Source organism: Mauremys mutica, chromosome 2, assembly GCF_020497125.1.
Source record: "Mauremys mutica isolate MM-2020 ecotype Southern chromosome 2, ASM2049712v1, whole genome shotgun sequence".
Lineage (NCBI taxonomy): Eukaryota > Metazoa > Chordata > Testudines > Geoemydidae > Mauremys > Mauremys mutica.
The window spans coordinates 256282473-256307378 of NC_059073.1; the positions used below are offsets into that span (position 1 = coordinate 256282473).

At 41.8% G+C, this 24906-nt stretch overlaps 1 protein-coding gene and 1 long non-coding RNA gene across 2 annotated transcripts in view; one reads left to right on the top strand and one right to left on the bottom strand.

Moving 5' to 3' along the window:
• The window catches only part of LOC123364411 (macrophage mannose receptor 1-like), a 58083-nt gene that overhangs the window by 24292 nt on the left and 8885 nt on the right, over window positions 1-24906 (top strand). Inside the window, exons 14-25 of the mRNA XM_045006534.1 lie at window positions 1738-1825; window positions 3981-4125; window positions 6282-6317; window positions 6445-6608; window positions 7708-7775; window positions 12492-12592; window positions 13692-13825; window positions 18113-18227; window positions 19854-20053; window positions 22007-22097; window positions 22688-22920; window positions 23921-24086. Coding sequence (XP_044862469.1) covers window positions 1738-1825; window positions 3981-4125; window positions 6282-6317; window positions 6445-6608; window positions 7708-7775; window positions 12492-12592; window positions 13692-13825; window positions 18113-18227; window positions 19854-20053; window positions 22007-22097; window positions 22688-22920; window positions 23921-24086 — 1541 coding nt within the window. The remainder of the gene's footprint in view (window positions 1-1737; window positions 1826-3980; window positions 4126-6281; window positions 6318-6444; window positions 6609-7707; window positions 7776-12491; window positions 12593-13691; window positions 13826-18112; window positions 18228-19853; window positions 20054-22006; window positions 22098-22687; window positions 22921-23920; window positions 24087-24906) is intronic.
• On the bottom strand, window positions 2-24685 carry LOC123364413. Its single transcript, XR_006577096.1, has 2 exons — window positions 24231-24685; window positions 2-757 (listed from the first exon to the last, which is right to left on the bottom strand). It is a non-coding gene; the product is annotated as an uncharacterized LOC123364413 (long non-coding RNA).

A 24906-nucleotide genomic window follows, 5' to 3' on the forward strand; every position in this document is an offset into this window, starting at 1 on the left:
GTATGTATCATATTTTATTCTAATTAATTATATGTCGTCTAATAATAATTAGAAATGCTCTTTTATCCTTTGTGAAATAGTTAGTCTGTAAAAGCAGAGAAATCCTCTGTGTTGGTCAACACTCTCAAATTATTAATTTTCTTAGCGGTCACATTTAAAAAAAATAGCTTGGGTATATACAGGAGCTTCATAAATATGTGTCATAATATATGGAATATGGTTTGGGAGAATATAAATTGGTCCAGAGTTAATTTGTGCAAAAACAGCTATATTTACAAAAATAAGAATAGAAAATAGGGCCATTTTTTGTGACTCATCTTTAACTAAGCACTGATTGAACCATTTCAAAAAAAAAAAAGGCAGCCCTGAATTGACAGACATTTTTCTTTCTTAAAAGAAGACACAACACAGAAGAAACAAAGGTTAAGAGCAACGTTAATAGTTTTAGTTTGAATTCATCAGTCTCTTCTATGGAATCAGTATGTGGTAATTCCTCCTCTGGGGCCTCTCCTTTACATATGTCACAGTTCCCTGGTTAACGACATCTCTGACCTCTTTGTCGCCTCCCGGAGAGCACTCCTATTTAGGTCTCACTTTGTCAAGGTGGAATCTCATAATCCTCTTGCTCCAGACCAGGTCCTTAGGCTGCAGTCTCCTGTAATGAACTGTGACCAACTCAGCGGGTCTGAGTTTAGTTCAGCCCCTGCAATTCTGTTCTTTCAGGGGCAATGGCAGAGTTATCTAGTGAACTATCCAGCTGTCAATAAAGCAAAGTATTATTTATTCAGACAAAAGTATTACAGATAATACACCTCTTAAAAATAATAAACTGCTTCTACACATGCCTCGCTTATCACATAGAGGCTCTGGTAGGTTTGAATTACTTCAGATCCTTTCTGTGCAGCCTGTCTTTTTTGGTTACAGTCTCCAGTCTGTCCATTCTTGGCTAGAGTGTGAGTCACTGTCTCCTCTGGTCAAAGCTGTTATTTTACATGATTTCAAGTCCTTTGTTATCTTACACTTCTTGAACCAGATCAAACCAGTTTATGCTATTCCCAGAGGGACTAGCAAATACTTATTACCTGCATTTTATCCCCATTGTCTTAAATTCCTTCAATAAACATCCCTAATCTTACCCATTGAGCCAGGAATAAAGTCACTAGTCTGCCCATAAAGATATTGATAACATTTATGAAGTTAATACAATAGTCTTTGAATACTCCATGATTCCAGGGCATTTCATTGGTCATACACTTCTACCTCGATATAATGCTGTCCTTGGGAGCCGAAAAATCTTACCACGTTATAGGTGAAACTGCTCTATATAGAATTTGCTTTGATCCACCGGAGTGTGCAGCCCCGCCCCTTCGGACCACTGCTTTACTGTGTTATATCTAAATTAATTTTATATCGGGTTGCATTATATTGAGGTAAAGGTGTATCATATACCAGTGAGTTTGATCTGATGATACTAGCAGCAGTAAATAATTTGAATTTTCAATTGAAAACTGCAAAATGTCAGTTGATCTCTCCGATCGATAATGAGGTATTTCTATAGAGAATTTGTTGAAGTACTGTAGGATCCTGATCTGAAGCTCACTGAAGTCAGTGGGATTCTTTCTGTAACTTAATTGGGCTTAGAATCGGGGTCCATGTTCTAAAACATAACAGTTTTTGTTTATATAAACTACACTTATACCTATTTATATACTGTTCTCTTCATGCAATATATACTAGAAAAGGTGGATCCTCATATAGTACTTATTGGACTGGTATATTTTCCTTGAATCCCGACGAAGGATTTGCATGGAGTGACGGCTCTCCGGTGAGTAATTTAATTGTTAACGATGTTTCTGAGTTCAGGATGTCTTTTTTCTCTGTTCTTATCTCAACCTATTCCTGTCCTCCTCCTCCTTTCATAGGCCCTAATCCTGCCAACACTTACACACTTCACTTTATTACTCTGAGTATCTCATTGGAACCAATGGCACATTTGAACATTGGTCACTTTGAAATCCATGGGCTACTCATGGTAGTAAAGTTAAGCATGCCTGTGTTTCCGGGATTGGAGCCCCAGGCCACCCGACTCAGCTCCCAGCCTTTCCTGAAGAAATGCTTCTGTTACTAATCATGACTCCAACTACAGATTTCAGTGAGTCAGTTGCCTTGTTCATGTCAAAGCATATAGAGCATATTATCCTTTCTAAGGGAAACCAAAGATCTCCAGTCATTGCTTCTGAAAGCCAAAGCATGTACTAGAGGTTTCCAATCCCACTAGCAGTAGCCCTTGAATCCTGGGAACAGTAGATGTCTAATACTTATATGCTTGCTTGTTGTTGTGACCAACATCATGGTATCGGACATTTATTACAAACTTTGCAGTCATCCCACCACTACCTTCCCAGGATATTACAGATATTACTACTGGTTACAGACCCAAACCAAGAAAAAAATAAGTGGATCATGTCCTAAAAGACAGGGTTCGTTTCCCTGCAAAAGGGCTCAAATTCCAGAGCTGTGAGCCCTTCACTAATAGCATCCTTCTACTAACCCCCAGGAGTTCAGCCAATAGAGAAAGGCAGCAAGAGAACTGCAGTGAAATGCGGGTGTTACAGTGGGGCACACTGAGGAATGAGGTCTCTGAGATAGCCATGTCCAAAAGGATTCAGGGCTTTATACAGAATTACATACAAGAAAAGATGTTAAAATGAAATGATTTAGGTTGCAAGGTCAAGCATTTGAAAGAAAGGAAACACCAGAGTCACAGTTGCCCACACAACCTTAAGTCTTCCCCTTTCTGCCCCTTTCCATCCTATGCCCTGAATGAGAGAGGGTTCCTGTGGAAAACATGAATATTTAATCATTCCTCATTGTCCACTGTTTGACTTTAACTTGCAATGCTTGTAACTTTCTTTTAAGATTCTTTGAGTGTGTTTAATTTCCAAAGGAAAAAACAATTCTATTATGTGCAACTCTAACAACCTTGCCCCATTATGCATCAGCTGATTATACATCAGCAGGAGGAATTGAACCCTGAACCTTCAGCATTGTACCACAATGCTCAATCCCAACAAAGGAAGGTGTGAGTCAGGGTGAATGCTTCTGAGATTAACTTCAAGTGACAATTGCCTGAGCAGGGGCCTAGTCCCTGCTTGTTTTGGAGATGCAGGTAACTTGTCCTCACAAAGGGAGATTTTAACAATTCCCATCACTTACGGATCTAGGCAGACACTCTGCTGCTACTCTTGGAGGCAAAACACAGAAAGTGCAGATCAAGGAGAGGGGAGGTAAACATGGCTTTAAGCCCTCTCTGTGCCCCCAGATGCCAGCTGTGGGGTGCTTTAATTTACAGCAGCCTTACCTGGCTGCCTACAGGCTGTTCTGCATCTTGTAGAATCCCAGTATATCAGCCAGTGCTGTGAAGAGTTCTCTTCCATCCCCAGATTGCTCCTTGTGCTGGGGTTTGCAAGGGAGGCAGCATCGGGCTGCCAGTACAGCAATGTACAAGGGCAGAAGCAGGGGAGGACTCTCTACCAGTGTCTGTTTAATAGCCATGAGGGAGACAGCTCTATCACGCAGGTAGTCAAGTGAAGTTTATCCAGCACTTACAGAAACACCAGCAGTGAGGCTAGATGAAACTCGCAGCCAGAGAAGCAAGTGCACTTGTCTGTTCCTACCCTGACATTGTGTCCTCAGACTGCAGACAGGAGGGAAAGCTCTTCACAGCAAGAAATGCTTCATCTTAATCCCACTGAAGATAGTCTCAGTCCACCAGTGGCCCACTATGCTATGCCTGAAACTACGCTCATCCTCACAAGTGTTGAGCACATTGTTTCCACTACACTCCCGCTTTCCCAGTCCCATTGAATAAGAGACTAAATCTGTAAAACAAGCCTAGGTCACTCTTGCATGATAATGCAGAAAACAAACACTGTCCCTCTTTAAGGCAAAAATAGTAACTAAACTGTTTTCTACAATAGGTAAGGTACACAGACTGGGGAGAAAGATCAAGAAATCGGGAAGGAGACAAAGATTGTGGAGTGATCAGTGGATACAGTTTTGCCTTACATTGGGAGCATGCATCTTGCGAAATGCTGCATGATTGGATTTGTCAGATAAAAAAAGGTAGGATTGGTTCCCCTATAAATAAGAAAACTAAACAGATTTTTTTTTAAAAGTACCTTTGGTGGGCTAATTACAAATTAAAGAGGTGAGATGTTGAAAACTATACTTTACTTAAGGTTACATGCAAAAAGAGAGCTAAGTAGCACAACATATATACGGCCAGATTTTCAGAGTTAGGAATATGCAGTTGAACATGCATATGTACATGTGCTTAAATAAGGCATATAAACAACTGGTGAGTTTGTATATGTCCTATAGAGAGCAAATTCAATATGTGGTTGGTTAATGTTCTTTATAGGTTCATACCGTAAAAGTTAACACTGTTACTAATTATGGTGTGTTCTGTGAAACATTTGTTTTTATACTTGTATAAGTCTCCCTAACAAAGGAAGGATTTCAAAAATAACCATAGACTGAGTATCCTCTTTCCTCTGTGTGTGAATATTTGTACTGAATGGCACTGGAAGCAACTGAAAACAATTGTGGATTAGATCAGAGAGTTCGGACTAATCTGTTTAGATGAGATAATATCTCTGGAACCTTATGTGCTTTTCTAACTGAAATCAAGCTTGTTTTATTTTGTTTGGTAACACAACTGTGTCTAGTAACATTGATGAAAATATCTGGAAATACTTTGTAGTAGTTTTTAATTTTTAATTATTTTTTCTGGTACAATATATAAATAATTATGACTTGTATACTTATAGACATTACCTGAAAAACCCACACTTATACATTTTTGAAATGCAACGTTTGAGTAGTGTTTTACAAAAGGGCATGAGGGGAGGAAAATAAATTGGCTTCCTTAATTTAAATGTAGAAGGCCAAATTCTCCTCTCAGTTGTATAAGGACAACCCCTTTAGGTTGAAGGGTGTTACTCTAATGTAACCAAAGTTGGTTTTTTGTTTTTTGTTTGTGGGGGTGGGGGCTTAAGATTCACATAGTTAAATTGTTATCAAACTAGAACTTTTCAAAAATTTTAATGCAAAAGTTGAAGCCATGTAAAATTATCCGGATTTCAGGTCACAGTCAGATCAGAGCAGCAGGTTTGTGTTTGATTTTCCGGGCTTCGTAATCTTTTTGCCAATGTTTGATGTGAAGATTTCTTCTCTATCTGCAACATGTTGAATCTTTAGAAGTTGTCTCATTGGGTCATTTTAGATAAGTCTGGCCAGAAAGCTGTTTAGCTGAGGAGCCTAGGGAGCGGGCCAGTCTGCCAGGTGGATGCTTGGACAGCTTAGGGAACCAGAGAGCCACCTGTTTGCCAGACAGGTAAAGCAGCCCAAGGAGCTGGGTAGTTGGGAAACAAGGAAGCCTCAGAGGTCAAGGAGCCAGGTGGCCAGGAGAATCAGGGAGCCCTCATGTCCACCAAGTGGGCAGCCCTGGGAGCTAGCCAACTGGGGAACAGGGCATCCAGGGACCAGCTAGCTGGGGGCTCCAGGCAGACTGGCGAGTCCAGCAAACCAAGCAGCCAGCCACCCAGGAAAGCTGCCTACGTACTGGGCAGGCAGCCTGGGAGCCATACAGCCCAGTAGCCTGCTAGCAGAGGGATCCCAGCAAGCCAGGCAGCTTTGGGAGCCAGCTGGGTTGGCAGGAAATCCAGTAGCCTTGCCTGGTTTCCACCCAAAGTAACTGTTGGCGGAACAGACACATTCCCACAGGAATCAGCATTATTGCTATCACTGCTGGATGGGCACATGACAGTAAATGCTCTAAATTCCCTTCCATTCTTGAGTAAGAAATCAAGTGCTTCTCAGAAAAGCAATGGCCAAAAGCCATGGCTATCTTGTTCCATCAGAACTGATCAATCAAAATAAATGGCTGATGATCCATACATTCACACTTCCTCTCATCTTAACAACATTCAGGCACTTTGACACTGGAGTAAATTTAGAAAAACTTATCTAGATTGTGGTGAATGGGTTGCTCTGAGTGTTAGATCCATTTTCTGCTGCAGCTGATAGAATTTAAACATAACTATTGAATGTACCTCCCGTGATATTTTTCTGATTGAAAAACATTAACATTGTGACGGCGTCTAAAACATCTTAATTAACACTGCATTTCTTTGCATTAAATCACTGTGTAAAATAAATTTTCCTTGAAGAATATGCATGACATACATTACACATTCAGATTTTCTCTTGTTCTGCAGGAGTATCATTAAAATCAGAACCAATTCGCAAGTATGGTAAGCTTTTTTTTTAATTCATTTTTTTGGGGGGGGAGGGATATTAACTCTTAGTAAAACTACTATTGTAGAATAAATGTTTTGTGCTATAGATGTAGAATTTATGGATACATTATTTACTTTCCAGAATATCAAACCACTAAAGATGGATGGATTATATATGAAGACAAACAGTATTTTTTCAGCAGAAATGAGGTGCCTATGGAAAAAGCCCGAGAGTTCTGCCAAAAGAATTTTGCAGATCTTGCTGTAATTGAGAGTGAAAGTGAAAGAAAGTTTCTATGGAAAATTGTAAGAAAAAACTTTTATTTCAGAAATAAATAATGTGGCATACTGGGAAATAGATACTTTTGATATGTTTCTGAACTTTTGGAAAACACAAATTGAGACATGTTGTATTGAGAGGAGTGGAGCCGTGATTTTTGTGTGTTTGTGTTTGTTTGTTTTGATGAAATTTGCCTGCTGTTGAATTTATGAAACGTCCTCCAAAATATACCTAGTTACTTGTGAAATTGTTCACATTTGAGAAAAATGTCAACTAGGTGTGTTTGCATGTCTATCAAGGCAGGGGCGGCTCTAGGGATTTTACCGCCCCAAGCACGGCAGGCAGGCTGCCTCCGGCGGTTTGCCTGCAGAGGGTCCGCTGGTCTCGCGGCTTCAGCTCGGCTGCGGGAGGTCCTCCGAAGTGCGGGACCAGCGGACCCTCCGCAGGCAAACCGCCGGAGGCAGCCTGCCTGCCGCCCTCGTGGCGCCGGCAGAGCGCCCCCCGTGGCTTGCCGCCCCAAGCACGCGCTTGAGCCAGTCTCACCTGCTGGAAGAAGCATAAGTCTGTGGATTCCTGGAGCTCCTGAGTTCGCTGTATGTGACTAGCCTTAGTAGTAATTTACACGAATATGACACTGGAAAAACATAATTTCTGTCTCTCAACTCCCTGAGTAAATGGATAAATATCACTGTCCCTGTTTTAGAGATGTGGAAATTGAGGATTGGAAGTTGTTACATAATTATGCAGTGTTTAGGGACCTAATTAAAAGTGGTGCTGACTGTCCGCAGTTCCTAATGAGCTCAGACTTTAGTATGAGTTGTGGGTGCCCAAGACCTCTGAAAAGCAGACCACTTTTACTGAGATACCTAACTATAGATTTTTAGGCTCTGATTCAGGAAAATATTTAAGCATGTGATTAAATCCACCTCTATTTATAATAGCATTTAAGTACATGCTTACCTTTAAGTTCCTGATTAAATCCCATCGATTTCAATTATTGTCTTCTCTTCAGACTGTACAGTACCCACCTAATCAATTGAAAGAGAATGACTGCTTGTTTTGCCTGAGACCTCTTTGTGACATATAAAGGAATTATTTAATTAAAATGGCATCTTTTTATTTTAGGGTATCTCTCCTCATCAGACCAGATCATATTTCATTGGTTTAACAGTGAGTCTTGATAAAAAGTTTAGGTAAGTAAATATGAACATCTAGGCTTCTAACATGTAGCAAAAAAAAATGTATTTAGGTCATCAAAAGTGAAGAGTCTATAAATGCTACCATTTTCAAGAGTTGATGATAACTCTTAGTTATAGTTAGTTGTGGACTAATCTTAGCAGAAGAGTGGCCGTAAGTGGCTGAATAAGTGAAAAGTGCTATGGTAATCAGTTCCTTTCTGACTATATCTCCCTTAGAATAGCTATCATCTCTCCAGCTGTGCAGAATCCTGTATATCACTGATAGACCCTGGTCATTGGCAGGCAGGATCAAACCTGGGACCTCTGAAGCTTAGGGCTTGTCTACACTAGCGCGCAGGATCAATCTAAGATACACAACTTCAGCTATGTGAATAGCGTAGCTGAAGTCAATGTACTTAGAGCTACGTACCGCGGTGTCTTCACTGTGGTAAGTCGACAGCTGATGCTCTCCCATTGACTCTGCTTATGCTTCTCATTGTGGTGGAGTACCAGAGTCGATGAGAGAGCGCTCAGCAGTCGATTTATCGTGTCTATACTAGGTTCCCTACTAGACACAATAAATCAATCCCCACTGGATCAATGGCTGCCTGCCGATCTGACGGGTAGTGTAGACAAGCCCTTAGTGTATGAGCCTCTACTGCATGAGCTAAAAGCCACAGATCTCTTAGCTAAGGCTGTAGCAGACTCATCAATCTCTCAGAGCTTCCCAGAGGGGGGGCTAGTGGGGCAATTTGCCCTGGGCCCCGCAGGGGCCCCCACAAGAGTTTTTTGGGGCCCCTGGAGTGGGGTCCTTCACTTGCTCTAAGGGCCCCGGGAAACTCTCTCGGGGCTCAGGCCCCCGGAGCTTCTTCCGCTCTGGGTCTTCGGTGGAAGAAACGGAATTACCGCCGAAGCTGGACCCGCCACCGAAGTGCAGCCGGGTCTTTGGCAGTAATTCGGCGGCCGGGGGTCCTTCCGCTCTGGGACCCGCCGCTGATGTGCCCCGAAGACCCGCAGCAGGGGCCCCCCTGCGCTGAATTACTGCCGAAGACTCGGCTGCACTTCGGTGGCGGGTCCTGCTTCGGCAGTAATTCGGCGGTGAGGGGTCCCTGCCACGGGTCTTCTGGGCACTTTGACAGTGGGTCCCAGAGCGGAAGGACCCCCCCACCACTGAATTACCGCCGAAGAGGGGACCCCCCGCTGCCGAAGACCCCAGGCCCCCAGAATCCTCTGGGCGGCCCTGCAATCTCTAGATGGTCTAGGGAAGGGGTAGGGAACCTTTTTACTTTTGGAGGCCATTGACCCACAGAAAAAATCAGTCATGGGCCACACACGGCCTAGCAGGGTGGGGAGGCACAGAGGCTCGGGACTTGCCCTAGGCTCTGGGGTGGGGCCAGAAATGAGGGGTTCAGGGTGCAGGAGGGGGCTTTGGGCTGGGGCAGGGGGCTGAGGTGCAGGAAGGGGTAAGGACTCTGGCTGGGGGTACGGGCTCTAGGGTGGGGCTGGGGATGAGGCGTTTGGAGTGCAGGAGTGGGCTCAAGGCAGGGGATTGGGATGCGGGGGGGAGGTGCAGATCTGGGAGGGAGTTAGGGTGCGGGAGGGGGTTCAGACTGGGGCAGGGAGTATGGGGTGTGGGGTCTGGGAGGGAGTTAGGGTGCGGGAGGGGGTTCTGACCTGGGGCAGGGGGTTCAGGGTGCGGGCTCTGGCCGGGCGGCACTTACCTCAGGTGGCTCCCAGGTGGTGGCGTAGCAGGACTAAGGCAGGTCCTGCCTGCCCTGGCTCCATGCTGTTCCTGGAAGTGGCTGGCCAGTGGGAGCTCTGGAACCAGTGCTGGGGGCGGGGGCAGCGCACGGAGCTTCCCTAATCACCCCTGCTTCTACAGGCTGCAGGGACATGCTGGTTACTTTCAGGAGCTGTGTGGAGCTGACCGGACTTTTAACTGAGGGAGGAGGGGCGCTGAGGCTCAGGGCTTCCAGCCCGCAGTGCAGAGACTGGCAGCAGGCTGGATTAAATAAAGCAGTGGGCTGTAGGTTCCCTAGCCCTGGTCTAGGGGCTACTAGAGTGGGACAGAGCACCATACCAAGCAGGCATGGGTTGCATCTGCTCTCCATGATGCTTCATGTCACCTCTTTGCATCTCACTGTGCTATCAAAGATGCCATATGTCATCGTTATTTTGTCAACGCTTTTTTCTAGTTCCTGCCTTAGAATCATAGAACTGGAAGGGACCTCGAGAGGTCATCTAGTCCAGTCCCCTGCACTCAAGGGCAGGACTACGAATTATTTAGACCATCCCTGACAGCTGTTTGTCCAACCTGCTCTTAAAAATCCCCAATGATGGAGATTCCACATCTTCCCTAGGCAATTTATTCCAATGCTTAACCACCCTTACGGTTAGGAAATTTTTCCTAATGTCTAACCTAAACCGCCCTTGCTGCAATTTAAGCCTGTTGCTTCTTGTCCTATCCTCAGAGGTTAAAAACAATTTTTCTCCCTCCTCCTTGTAACAACCTTTTATGTACTTGAAAATTGTTATCATATCTCCTCTCAGCCTTCTCTTCTCCAGACTAAACAAATCCAATTTTTTCAATCTTCCCTCATAGGTCATGTTTTCTAGACCTTTAATAATTTTTTGTTGCTCTTCTCTGGACTTTCTGCAATTTGTCCACATCTTTCCTGAATGTGGCACCCAGAACTGGACACAATACTCCCATTGAGGCCTAATCAGTGCAGAGTAGAACGGAAGAATAAATTCTGTGTCTTGCTTACAATACTCCTGCTAATACATCCCAGAATGATGTTTGGTTTTTTTTGCAAGTGTTGCACTGTGGACTCATATTTAGCTTGTGATCCACTATGACCCTCAAATCCCTTTCCGCAGTGCTCCTTCCTAGGCAGTCATTTCCCATTTTGTATGTGTGCAACTGATTGTTCCTTTCTAAGTGGAGTACTTTGCATTTGTCCTTATTGAATTTCATCTTATTTACTTCAGACCATTTCTCCAGTTTGACCAGATCCTTTTGAATTTTAATCCTATCCTCCAAAGCATTCACAACCCCTCCCAGCTTGGTATCATCTGCAAACTATAAGTGTTCTCTCTCTGCCATTTTCTAAATCATTGATGGAGATATTAAACAGAACCGGACCCAAAACCGATCCCTGCAGGACCCCACTCGTTATCCCTTCGAGCATGACTGTGAACCAGTGATAACTAGTCTCTGGGAACAATTTTCCAACTAGTTATGCACCCACCTTATAGTAGCTCCATCTAGGTTGTATTTCCCTAGTTTGTTTGAGAAGGTCATGTGAGACAGTATCAAAAGCCCTACTAAAGTCAAGATATACCACATCTACCGCTTCCCCACTATCCACAAGTCTTGTTACCTTGTCAAAGAAAACTATCAGGTTGGTTTGAAACAATTTGTTCTTGACAAATCCATGCTGACTGTTACTTATCACCTCATTATCTTCTAGGCTTTTGCAAATTAATTTCTTAATTATTTGCTCCATTATCTTTTCAGGTACAGAAGTTAAGCTGACTGGTCTGTAATTTCCCGGGTTGTCCTTATTTCCCTTTTTATAGATGGGCACTATATTTGCCCTTCAACTGACTTCCATGTCCTGTCTGGAATCCAGTGCAACCAGAATCTTTGAAGCCCTGAGTGTTTCATGTGCTCTTCTCCTGCTGTATATATAGAGAGACTTTTCCCCATGCCCATCCTTTTGTTTGGCACAATTTTACATAGAAGGGATGATTTTCAGGTGCTAATGACTGATTTATCACTTAGAAAATTATTCAAAATAAGATGTTGATTTTTCTAATTTCAGTTGACTTATTTTGAGAGTAGTTCACCTCCCACTAAAACAGGGAATGAATGTGGAGCACCTTAGGTTGGTGCAGCTTAGGGACTGCAGTAGCAGGGTGTAAACTGAGAGAGTTTCTACAAGTCTCTATGCAGGAGCAAAGACTGAAGAGTGGTAATCTATTGAGATATTTATCTTCTGAGACCAACAATTACAGATAAGTATCAGAGGGGTAGCCGTGTTAGTCTGGATCTGTAAAAGCAGCAAAGAATCCTGTGGCACCTTATAGACTAACTGACATTTTGCAGCATGAGCTTTCGTGGGTGAATACCCACTTCTTCGACTTGCATCCGAAGAAGTGGGTATTCACCCACGAAAGCTCATGCTGCAAAATGGGTGAATCAGTTAGTCTATAAGGTGCCACAGGATTCTTTGCTGCAATTACAGATAAGTAGCTCATCTCATTTTTGCTTATGTGAAATCAGTAGCAATTCACAGCTGGGAGAACAGAATAGATTTATAAAAATATATCATATCTGTTTAAGTAATTACCATATTTGATATTCATTATTTGTATTGGAACTCGTTGAACACTGTTTCCAAATTTATTTAATGACTTCTATCAATCAATGGAAAAAAATTTTGATTGTTTTTTTCATTATTTCCCAATCTGTAATATTTGTTTTACATAATTTATCTCCACAAAGGAATAATCAAAGTAAAGAAATAAAAATTTCTGACCTGATGCTCATGGTTTTAGCCATGTAACTCCCATTATTGCTAATGGACATCATGCACCTAAAACTGTACATAGAAATTATGAATATACCTTTTTGGATTCTTGCCAAATGATTTTTGTAATGTATTGATGTGCCTCTTTCTAAAAGTGATTTGATTAATGATTACTGTTACATCCTTTCTTTTTTAGCTGGATGGATGGAACCCCAGTGAATTACGTAGCCTGGGCTCCCAATGAACCCAATTTTGCAAATAATGATGAAAATTGTGTGATCATGATATCAGCCTTTGGTAAGTGACAGGACTAGGTTTTTAGATTTTATTTTTTGAGTGTACAGAAGTAAGATTTCTCTTTCTGTGTTGTTTCTAGCTTGCTGCCATATCGTGTAGTCTGTTGGATCTAGTCTTTTAAAGGGCTTGTCACCACTTCTACAGAGAGAGGCTGGTGCTGGATAAGTGGGATGGGCCTGTTGAAAAGCTGCCATACTGCACCTTTCATTCCTAAGCACTTTACAAATGATATACAAAAAGTCAGCACTAAATGCAGGAGTCTGTGGGATTGAAGGTAAAAAACATCCAGTATGTGCAGAAGAGAGGAGCATATGTTTACATAACAAGGAAAAACCCCTTATCTTATAAATGCTCTATAACATTCACACAGAACAAAGAAAGTTTCAGAACTAAATTTTCCTTTCAGTTACATCAGTGTAACCCAACTGAAGTGAGATGAGAATCAGGCCCTCTGTTTTTTAGATGCTGTCTGAAACCCCACAGCACTCAATGTAGAATGAAGAGACTAGAAAACCCTGACTTGCCTTGAATCTCTGGCTCCAGAGAGACTTAAATATTTCAAAGCAGTTGGTTAAAATGCTAAACCATCTCCTAAAGGAGATGATAAAAGTTCCGTCTCTCATGTATATTTTCTTTCTTTAAAAAAAATCTATTTCAATCTGTTTGTGCCACAGAAAATTCTTCTGCCAAACATCCAGCTATTACTTCTCAACCTGTATCCCTGGAAATTCTCCCATTCAGGCTCCATGTGAAAGAAAGCAGAATTAAGAGTAATTGATATAAACTGTTTGTTCTTTTGAGCCACTTCCTTTTTTGTATCTCCATTTCTTGTTCATTTTTAATTGCCCTGTCACAGGGTACTGGTCAAGTAACTAACTGTACGGAACAGCTCCTGTCAATAAATACCTATTTTTTTGTGACCAATACATAGATTTGTACATTTTCCAAGCAGCTTAGCTGACAAATCGTTTTTAAGATGTGTATATTCTACTCTTACAGAATATAAATGCTGTTTTTAAACAAAATAGGAAGTGTCCGATTATCATTCCATTTATTAATATTATACATTCATTTACTTACTATAGTTAATTTTTTTCAGGTTTGTGGAATGATATAAATTGTGGCTATCCAAGTGGTTTTATCTGTGAAAGGCACAACAGTACCATTAACTCAACATTTGCTCCTGCACCTGTAGGAGGCTGTCCAGAAACTTGGCTTTTGTTTAACAATAAGGTATGTTACAATTTACTGAAGATATTTGTTATGTGGCAGAGTAGGTGAACAAAGGACATATTTTTATGGTTAGAATAATACGTTGGACAGTGATTATCCAAATCTGCATGCTGTTTGGCAGGCAGGGCCATTTGGGAGATATTATACCATTTTAAACCTCCAAAGCAATGAGTCTGTAGGTTGAATTACTTAAGACAGAAGTACGCTTTGCAGGTCTTTGCTGATATAACTTACACTTCCTCCCCCCCCCTGTAATTTATATCCCAGTTTAAGGACTGAAGTTATCAGTGGTCAACCTGAAAAGACAATATAAAACAGTACTCTCAGCCAGGATAAATTAGAAAGAACACTTTGAACAATAAATATTTAATCTTCATAAAGTTTCCCAAATGCTTGGATTCAGAATGAAAGAGTAAAAATGCTAGGGTTTCAGTATTGGGTTATGTATAGCATTGACTTGAAATTTATCTTTGATGTACCAGGTGATTTACACAGATTCCTTAGCCTTTATTTGCCAGAAGCTGGGAATAGGTGACAAGGGATGGATCGCTTGATTATTACCTGTTTTGTTCATTCCCTCTGGGGCACCTGGCATTGGCCACTGTTGATAGGCAGGACACTGGGCTAGATGGACCTTTGGTCTGACCCAGTATAGCTGTTCTAATGTTCTTATGTTCTGTTTTCTTTCCACTCAAATTCAGTTGCTACTGCTACTTTACAAACACTGTATTAGTCTTGTATTCTGAAAGTGTTAGGTGACAAGATCTAACTGTGAAATTTTAGGCAGTTCAGGAGCATGAATGATCACTAGAAAGAATCACTAGTGGCAGCATGAGAAACATTTCAGATCAGTGTATGCAGCTGTAATACCATAACCAATAAGAAGTTATATTTCTCTAGCTGTAAATTCTCTAACAATAAGGATATCACATAAGCACTGTGGGAAGAATTTATTAGTAAATAATAAAACTAAAAGTCTGTCTATACTGTATACCAAGAAATGCATGCCCTCCCCCCCCCCCAAAAAAACCATACAGGAAAAAGAGCATCATGTCGTTGAAATTTGTCATTGTGCAGCATCATGTATACCGAACATTTACCACTCATTTTCCCTTTTCCCCAATTTCACTTTCACTGATAGTGGTAGCGGTAGGAGAAGGAAATGTGAAAGGGGCAGAAAGATCAAGCTGTGATCAAAGTGTTTGATTTTAAATTGCTCTATAGTTGCGACAGTAGGCACTCTCTCATCTTTCAGTGTTTTTTCATAGCTTATTACCTGACAGGTAGGTAGCAGATAAAGCTAGGGTCATGTGTATTCCACAGCCACAGAATTTGTTGTGAAATTCACCCCTTGCTCCAAAGTATGAGCTTTCATTTCTACCATGGTGCCAGAGAATGTAATGTAGACATTGCATATGACTGCATTCTAAACAGAGAATAGGATAGATACAAGTTTGGTATCCTTCTCCCCCCCCCCCCCCCCACAAATTCACTTTCAAATTATTCAAGAGGGTTACTAAATATTTCATGTAACATGCATTTGGAGACCAAAATTCTTTGCAACAAGACTACGGTATTTAGACTCATCCTCATAATGCTATACAACTAATTTTTTTCTCAAAATCAATAATACAGCTCTAACAATGAATAAAACTACCAATATATCTGTATTATGTAATCCAACCATGCACCTATCATCACCGTAAAAAACCTGGTTCAAACCAGCATCACTAAATGATAAGAGATTTACTAATCAATAATCTGAATCCCAGACTAATGATTCTGGCTAGAATCAAAGGCTACCTAGAAGAACTAAAGGCTGTGACTAAACCCACCAGCCTAACATCCTTTAAACTGCGATTGTTGTTAAGTATCCACTAGGATGTGTTGTGCTGAACTTAAACATGGTTATCTAAGTATTGTGGTTGTTAGTCCCACTTCATCTCACCCATCTCCTACCACTGTAACCCTTCACTTCTCCATTTTGCTTCTCCTATTCCTCTCCCCATTCTCCTTATTCCTGTTCCCTTTCCATAGGCAGTAAGTTATATGGGCTCGAGGTGCCCGAGCACCAGGAATATTCAGGGCTGGGGACCCTGCTCCAGCAATATTTGGAGCTGAGTCTCTCCCCTGGCCCTGCCTGGATTGGGCCCCGGCCCCCGCTCCCCTACGCATCTCTGCCGCCACCGCATCTCTGCCTGGAAGAAAGTGGCGGGTGCCTCTCCCATTCCTGCTTGTGCTGCCGGTGTAGCACATTCCTATGTGGAGCTGCTGTCTGCTGCCCCAGGGTCCTAGTGCCCCCCATCCATTAATGGCAAGGCAGGTTGCCCTTACCCTGCCCTTCCGCCCTACCCCTGAGCCTCTCCAATGCCCCAAACCCCTCATCTCCAGCCAAGCCCTCATCCCCTCACACCCTGATCCTCTGCCCCAGTCCTGAGCCCCCTCCTGCATCATGAACCCCTCATCCCCAGCCCCAGCCCTCATCCCCCCGCACCCTAATCCTCTGCCCCAGCCCTGACCCCCCCGCATCATGAACCTCTCAGCCCCAGACACAGCCCTCATCCCCCCGCACCCTAATCCTCTGCCCCAGCCCTAAGCCCCCTCCTGCATCATGAATCCCTCATCCTCAGCCCCACAGCCCTCACCCCTGCTCTCCCTCCTATCCCCAAACTCCCTCCCAGAGCGTGCACCCCCTCCCCCTTCCCCCACACCTCTTCCCACTCCCAACCTCCCTCCCAGAGCCTGCACCCAAACTCCGTCCCAAAGCCTGCACCCTGCACCCCTCCTTCACCCTAATCCCCAGCCCAGGACCTGCACCCCAGACCTCCCCCCCCACAAACCCCCTCCCAGAGCCTTAGGCAGGTGGGGGCGGAGTTGTGGGGGCGGGTTCTGGGCACCACCAACATTTCTACAAACTTGCCACCCATGCCCCTTTCTATTTTCCTCTCCTTCAGTTTACTTCTCTCTTTACTCATTCCCCTATTTCACATCAGCTATCTCTTCCAATCCTCTATTTGAACCCCGAGTATCCTCTCACAAAAGCCTCTACATTTCTGTAACTTAAAAAACACAGCAAGCTCTAACAACACAGCACATGTCTATCATCAGCATGATTACTTTGGGCTAAATTGGGCCCAAAGTATCCTGTCTTATGCATGGTACAGTGTGAGCGGCAGGAGTATGTACACGTACATGTCTTGCATAGCCCACATAAAAGCTGCTCCTGAGCTGATTGGCCATACAAGGTGAATACGGGAAGACTAGTCATGCCAGGAGAAGTACACTCTGTAGAAGACTATAGGAAATTTACTGTCCATCTAGTACAATCAGGGAATGCATCCAGTACTTTCCTGTTAATTGAGTTTGCCTAGTAAATACCAGTTTATGACTACAAAATAAAACCTCCACTGTTACTTTTTTTCTCATCTGACTGCTTAAAATAAAAGCACATTGATAATGGGACTTCTAGCATTTAGTATTCAAACTGTTTTAGCTTCAGAAGAAATTTAATTTAAATTTTATAAAATACTAGAATAGAACTATGATGCAACAGAAGAAGGCTCTTAAGAGCTGCAGAAACTGACCGGGATTGATTTCAGTTACCCTAGAACTCACCAGATTTAGGCTTTGCATGTGGAAAAATAATCAATATTATGTTTGTTTTATTTTATTGCATTGTTTTCATATAGTAGATGGAAAGCAATCGTTTTCCTGTGAGAAGCACTTTTTAAAAAATCTGCATGTTCTCCCTGTCATTGAGGGATAAGATGAACTTTAACAATAAACCTCTAAGTTGCTTGAATTCACAATGCTTTTCAGCTCAGGTTTAGCAAAGTTTAAATTACAGATCCTAAAGCTTTGCTAGCCTTCCCATCCTTGCTTTCTTTCTGTGGGAAGATGAATAGCACATGAGTAATTAGGATTATTCACATATAACAGCTTCCATTTGGTGTGCAGCATTCAGGGGCGGCTCTAAGAATTTGGCCGCACCAAGCACGGCAGCATGCCGCAGGGGGCGCGCTGCCGGGCGCCGGTCCCGTGGCTCCGCGGGACCTCTTGCAGCTGGTCCGCGGCACCGGTGGAGCTTCCGCAGTCATGCCTGCAGGAGGTCCTCTGTCCCGCAGCTCCGGTGGACCTCCCGCAGGCATGATTGCGGAAGGTCCACCGGACCCACCTGCCACCCTGCCCGCAAAATGCCACCCCACGCCCGCGCTTGGCGCGCTGGGGTCTAAAGCCGGCCCTGGCAGCATTGCATGAAATGTCCAGTTGATTTTTTTTCTTTTTCAGTGTTTCAAAATATTTGGCTCAAGTGAAAATGAGACAATGACGTGGCATGCTGCACGAATGGCTTGTATAAATTTAGGAGGAAACCTGGCTTCCATACCAAATAAAGAAGTCCAAGGTATAATGTGTGAACCCTTTGGTACTAAATGAAACATCAACCAGTTCCCATAAAACAATTATAAATGAAGGCAAAAAATGTAAAACTGCAGTTATACAGTCTACTCTGTTTGCCCGTTGTATAAATGTAACAAAAAATTTAGTTTGATAAGAAATGGGCCTTTGGATCATAGGAACATAGAAACTGCCATACCAGATTAGACCAGCAGTCCATCTAATCCTGTGTCCTGTTTCTGAGACTGCCCCTGTGACAGAAGCTTCAGAGGAAAGTGCCACAAATCTCATAGTGTACAGTTGTGGACTAATCCGCTCCCTCAGGAAATTACTTGTTAATCCCATCAGTTATTGGCTGGTTTTTACCCTGAAGTATGAGAGTTTATATTCATTATTACATACAAAAAACTACATTAGGCCCTCAGAAGTTAGGAAATGTCAAAATTAAGGTTGCCTGAAGTCACAATGGTCAAGCACCCACCAGTGCCAGGAGAAGTTGGCACCTATGCTGTGAGCACAGTGTGACCCGGGAAAAGCGAGAGAGGGAGAGGGAGAGATAGAGAGAGAGTATGGATCTGTTGGCTACAGATGCTTGGGCCTGTAAACTAAGAAACTGCTCCTTTTGTTCCTGGTTCCTCCAGTGTTTGGAGAAGCAGGACTTTGTAGATTCATTTTTTTTAAAATAAATGCATCAAAGAAAATATTGGACTCCATCAATTTCTACTTCCAACTGGAACCTCCCAAGGGCCCCAAAATTTGACTAGCTGCTCAGGTCAAAAAGGGGCGGCAGTCTGAAAATATTTGGTGAATCATCACGAATTATGTAGAAATTGGGATAGGTTTGTGAAAGATTCTGTTAACTGTTTAAAAAAAAAGTATACGTTCATTATGAAAATTATTCAAAATGAATTATTTGACCAGCTCTTCTAATAATGCTGCATTACTCATAAAAGGTCATCAGGTCTATTTTCAGTGCTGTTGCACAACAACCTCAAACGAAAAGAAACTAAGAAGGCATTTATTGCTTCCACTTTTACACTGGCAATATGAACGGAGAGAAAATTTTGGGGAGGCATATTTCAGCATACTCAAAACCTTCCTTTTCGCATTGGTTTTTAAAATTACAATGCCTTGTTTCCTATAAGTTAATGTTTGAATAGCTTATATTCCTTATGATTTCACCACCAAACGCTATATTTAAGCCATAAAATGTGACATGTAGGGTAGGTGTACACTAGAAGTGCTGTATTGGCACAGCTGCACTGATGCAGCTGCACCACTGTAGAGCATCTGGTGAAGATACTCTATGCTGATGGGAGAGCCGGCATAATTACTCCACCTTTGTGAGAGGTGGAAGCTATGTCAGTGAGAGAGCGTCTCCCGCCAACATAATACAGGCATGGACAGCGCTTCAGTTGCTGTAACTTGCATCACTCAGAGGGGTGTCTTTTTCACACCCCTGAGTGATGCAAGTTAGATCGACTTCAGTGATAGTGTAGACCTGCCCTTATTTTCAAGCAGGTGGGATTTTGCAGAAAAATGTTTTCACCGTGACCTCAGTTGTGTTAATTTTTTCTATCTGGAGAAAATCATGTTGAGGTTCCCTTCATTTAAAATGTTTGCTTCCTTTCAGCCTTCCTCTTCTACCATTTAAGAGAAGTACTGACTGATCCATGGATTGGATTGAATGATATAAATAGTGACCTATCATTTCTTTGGACGGATGGAAGTGGTGTCTCCTATAAAAACTGGGCCAATGGTGCACCTACATACAGACGCACATACTCTTATTTTTATTATGGTGGTGGTGGTGGTGATGAAGACTATCAGGAGGTAAATCAATCATCATTAAATAGCCATGAATGGCTGTGCAACCGTAATTGAGCCGTCTTGTGAATGTGCATTATTCTGCAGTTTTTAATTACATAATTACATGCTATTTTTCTCACAGGGCTAGTTTTTGAACAGGATGACAAAAGGCACATCCTTAGCACAAAGGCTTTTCCCTAGCCAAATTTCAAATCCCTGCTCAAAAGCATTGAGGCATTAGAACTCCTCAAAGTAAAGGCTACCAGATTTTATTTTAAAATCTAGCATTAGTCTCAGAAACAGCTGATCTGCTCAAGGCTGAAACTTCCCAGAAAAATTCAGCCTGAGGAAGACAACCAATATGGAAAATTTCATCCTGGTTGGTTACATTCTGGCAAAGGCATAAAGCAACTGAAAATAGGGTCTTGTAACAAGAAGTATCAGTCAAACTTAATTATTGGCAAGGCTGCATGCTATGTCTGCAATATGATAATAGCTACACAGCCTGAGTGCACAATAAGTGATTTTTTTTAACACTTCAAGTGCAGTTGTACCCATCTAACACACCTACAGACTAATGCTTTTAGTATGTAATTTTACTAAAATAAGTTTCAAATAGTCTTTTCCTCTTTCCTGAAAATCCATTTTAATGATTTTCTATACAATCAAAAGTTGGACCTAGATAGACATACAATAGATATTCTAGTCCATCACCCTGATCCTTACAGGAGTCTTTCTTGTTACAGGAGTGGGCGGGTGAGATTCTGTGGCCTGCATCGTGCAGGAGGTCAGACTAGATGATCATAATGGTCCCTTCTGACCTTAAAGTCTATGAGTCTATTACAGCTGATAAGAATTATGCTTTTACAAATAACATTTTGTTACAAATTTAGCCCCTTTTCAGGTGAGTAAACCATCTGTTTACCATCTAGTGCCAGAAGTTGTAGACAGCAAATACTTACAAATAAAAACATTAATATGAGAAGTTTCAGAGTAGCAGCCGTGTTAGTCTGTATCCGCAAAAAGAACAGGAGTACTTGTGGCACCGAAGAAGTGGGCTGTAGCCCACGAAAGCTTATGCTCAAATAAATTTGTTAGTCTCTAAGGTGCCACAAGTACTCCTGTTCTTTTTGCGGATACAGACTAACACGGCTGCTACTCTGAAACTTCTCATATTAATGTTTTTATTTGTAAGTATTCGCTGTCTACAACTTCTGGCACTAGACAGCCCAGAAGTTGTGAAGAGGAAATGAGGCCATGGCCATTCTCTTTCCTCCACAATAGCTAGGAAAGGGGTGGGGCAGTCTTAGAAGGAAGGTATTTGATGAATTCTGAACGTTCTGATGAGATTCAGCAGTATCAGTATCTTCAGTCCGACTCCATGCTACCAAGCTCCCATTGATATCCTTCCATTAGGAGTGGAGAAGAACAGCTGAAATAACCAAGGATAAATGAACTGCCGCCATCTGTCCTCCCAAACATTTATCACAGTGTCACGTAGTGGTGAGGAGCCAACATTGCTTCTAAAATAATCCAGAGCAACAGCAGCTTCCAAACTCCAGGGAACATTGTCTGGGATTATGAATCATAGACTATCAGGGTTGGAAGGGACCTCAGGAGGTCATATAGTCCAACCCCCTGCTCAAAGCAGGACCAATCCCCAGATAGATTTTTACCTCAGTTCCCTAAATGGCCCCCTCAAGGACTGAACTCACAACCCTAGGTTTAGCAGGCCAATGCTCAAACCACTGAGCTATCCCTCACCCAGGAGGTATTTGTAAAAGCTTGGTTCCAACCAAAAAATAGATTTTTAGGAGCTATATGAATACTGACATTACAGTACTGAGACTTCAAACATTGGAGGACCGAAACACTTGTAATATGCATGTCTACAGAACCTGCGAGAGGAGGAGGAGAACTTGTCTCCTGACGGTTACTTTTTCTTCTCAATTTGTGTTCTCCTTTTTCCCCCCTTAGAAAGACTGTGTCATTATGACAAAGGAAGAAGGGGAATGGAAAGATGAAGACTGTGAAAATGACAAAAGCTATATATGCCAAATGAATTTAAGTGAGTTCTATTTCACCAGCTTTCTAAATTTAAAAAATCATTGAAAACTCATGATGGCTTTTGCTTGTGGATTAAATTCTGGGTTTCCATATAGAACGTATCGCTTATTGGAAGGTATTCTGATCCTCTAAGGCCTCTAAAATTCCTTCTTCTCAAGTGGTGCAGTTCTGCATCCACCCTAATGCAAAGTTGCACCTTAAAAGTACAAGCTTCCCACAGTATTTTCTGAATATTGGGGAGAAATTATTATTTTAATTTTTTTATTTGTTCTACAGAAAATAAAGGTTATACCAAAATATGAACGATGATAGAACTGAATACATTGAAACTGATGCCATAGCAGATTCCACAGCTGGGTCAATCTAACTTTCTAGCGTGGACCAGGCCTATATTTTCTGTATTCACAAACTATTCATAATTTTTCATTAATTTTAACTGAAGAATTTTCACTTATTGTTAGTGCTATACCACTTAATTTGTGCAACAATGTAGATATTAAATATTATTACTACAAAGTAAATCCATGCACCTGATTTTTGGTTGTTATGTATGTATGCATTTATTTATTTATTTATTTAAAATTATTACAGACCCTAAATTACTTCATTCCCCAACAACAATTCCAGCCTCTGGCTTTATCCGTTATGGTGACAGTAGCTATGCAGTCATCCATTCCAAAATGAAATGGGAAGAGGCAAGAAAAAATTGCAAGGACAGATCTTCAGATCTTGCTAGTATTTTAGATATCCACAGCCATTCATTCCTATGGTTACAGATGTTAAAGTATGGAGAGCGTGTATGGATTGGTCTTAACAGCAATGTGGTAAGTGTTGGATATTATTGTACTATTACATACAAAAATAAGCTCTCATGTTTTATATATAAATATTGGTTGCTTTCATTGTAATGGTGCTGTAAAAGATACAGTCTCAATTCACCAGAAGCATGCATGGACTTCTAGCACTCCTGCTAGAGTTCCTCAAAGACCACATAAAGCACATGGGATGGATAGGAGGATCCATAGAAAAAGTCCTAATGGGAAATAGTAGATGGAGAGCTATAAAAACTGCGGAGGGACTCGGTGTTAAAATCAGGAACCATGGAGGCAGGGCGTTGAGTGCCAAATAATTTTTACCCTCAAAATTACTTTAAATTGTAATCTAAAGAAATGATGATTAGGCAAGATGGCTTGTCAATAATCGCTTCTCTTGATAACTATCTGGGAAATGATCCCACATGTACTCACCTAAAGTTCTAACCATGCTTTAGAGGACACCATTACTGCAATAAGCAAAATAGTAATAAATAATTTAAGAAGATAACACTGAATGTAAATAGGCAATAAAATAGACTATGCTTAGAATAAGTTATGCTTGGAAGAGCTGCTCAATTAAGTTTTAGTTTGTGCTGCCCTCTCCAGCTTTATAAATCCCCAGAAAAATTATCTGTCCATGTAAATATCCAGAGCCAGAGCTCCAGCCTATTATATTATTTTGTCATATCCTGCATTGTGCCTGCTTGTTCCTGTACATTGAAAACTCCTCAAGGAAGAGATTCTGCTATTTGTTCAACTCAGTTCATATGTTGGACTGTGCAGTGCCCTATAAATACTGTTAGCTTTAAAAAAATAATAAAGTATTACTCTCCTCATGACTCAAGTGTCAGGCATTTATTCACTATTTTCATATGTGAGGTATTAGAAAATGACCTAAATAGAGTGTTTCTGATGAAAAGCTCAAATAACTAATGCCAGTGCAATTAAAACTACATATTGGTACCTTTTGTATTGCCATTTATATTATCTTAATTTACACTGGTTTTAGACAGATGGCCATTATAAATGGGTTGATAACTGGATACTCCAATATACTCAATGGGCAACAAGAGAACCAAAAGAGAAAATAGCCTGTGTCTATCTAGACCTTGATGGAACCTGGAAGACAGCATCTTGTAATGAAAGCTACTTCTCCATCTGCAAACAGTCAGATGGTAAGCAATTGAACTTAACAATTTAAAGAACACAAGACTTACTGTACTGGATCATGCCAGAGGTCTAACTAGTTTAGTATCCTGTCTCTAGCTGTGACTGTCCCCAACAACCTCAGAGGAAGGTGCTTCAAGAATTCCACCTACCTGCCTTCAGAGTCTGGGATTCTACTAATGAAGTGGTACATGACTTTAAAGGCTTTGGCACTTTAAAGCCTCAGTTGGTGTAGATGGGAATAGCTCCATTGACTTCAGAGGTGTTATTCTTATTTACTCCAGCTGAAGATTTGGCCCTCCATTCCTTTCCAGCTTCAAGATATTTTCCTTGTTATATGCAATTTTCATGGGTTGCATTGGTGGTTGTGCATAAGTTAGATTGGCACTGGGCACTCATCATGACTATCCACTCAGTAACTAATTATGAAAGCTCTAGGGGGAGGTGTCCCAGCAGCAGTTGGAATGGAACACTTGGGAGAGGTTCATGCCCAACTGTCGGGGTAATAATTCTAAGAGCTGGTACGCTTCAGGCCAGCGTCACGGCAGGGAGATGAGATTCAGGCCTGGGAATCCTGTGTGATGACACCTTTAAGAAGAAGTTTAAGGGCATGTACTTTTCCCTCACAGCACTCTTTAGGCTACACAATATAGTCTTTTCCTGATGAGGGTTACAGAATAAATGGCATCACTTTACAGAAGCTTTTGAGTTAATGCATCAGGCCATAAACCTGCTTTAATCTGCATATGCAACTCACAGTGGTGAGCCCAGCAATGTCAATAGGAATTGCACACATGATTAAGAGCTATATTTAGCATATGGCATTCT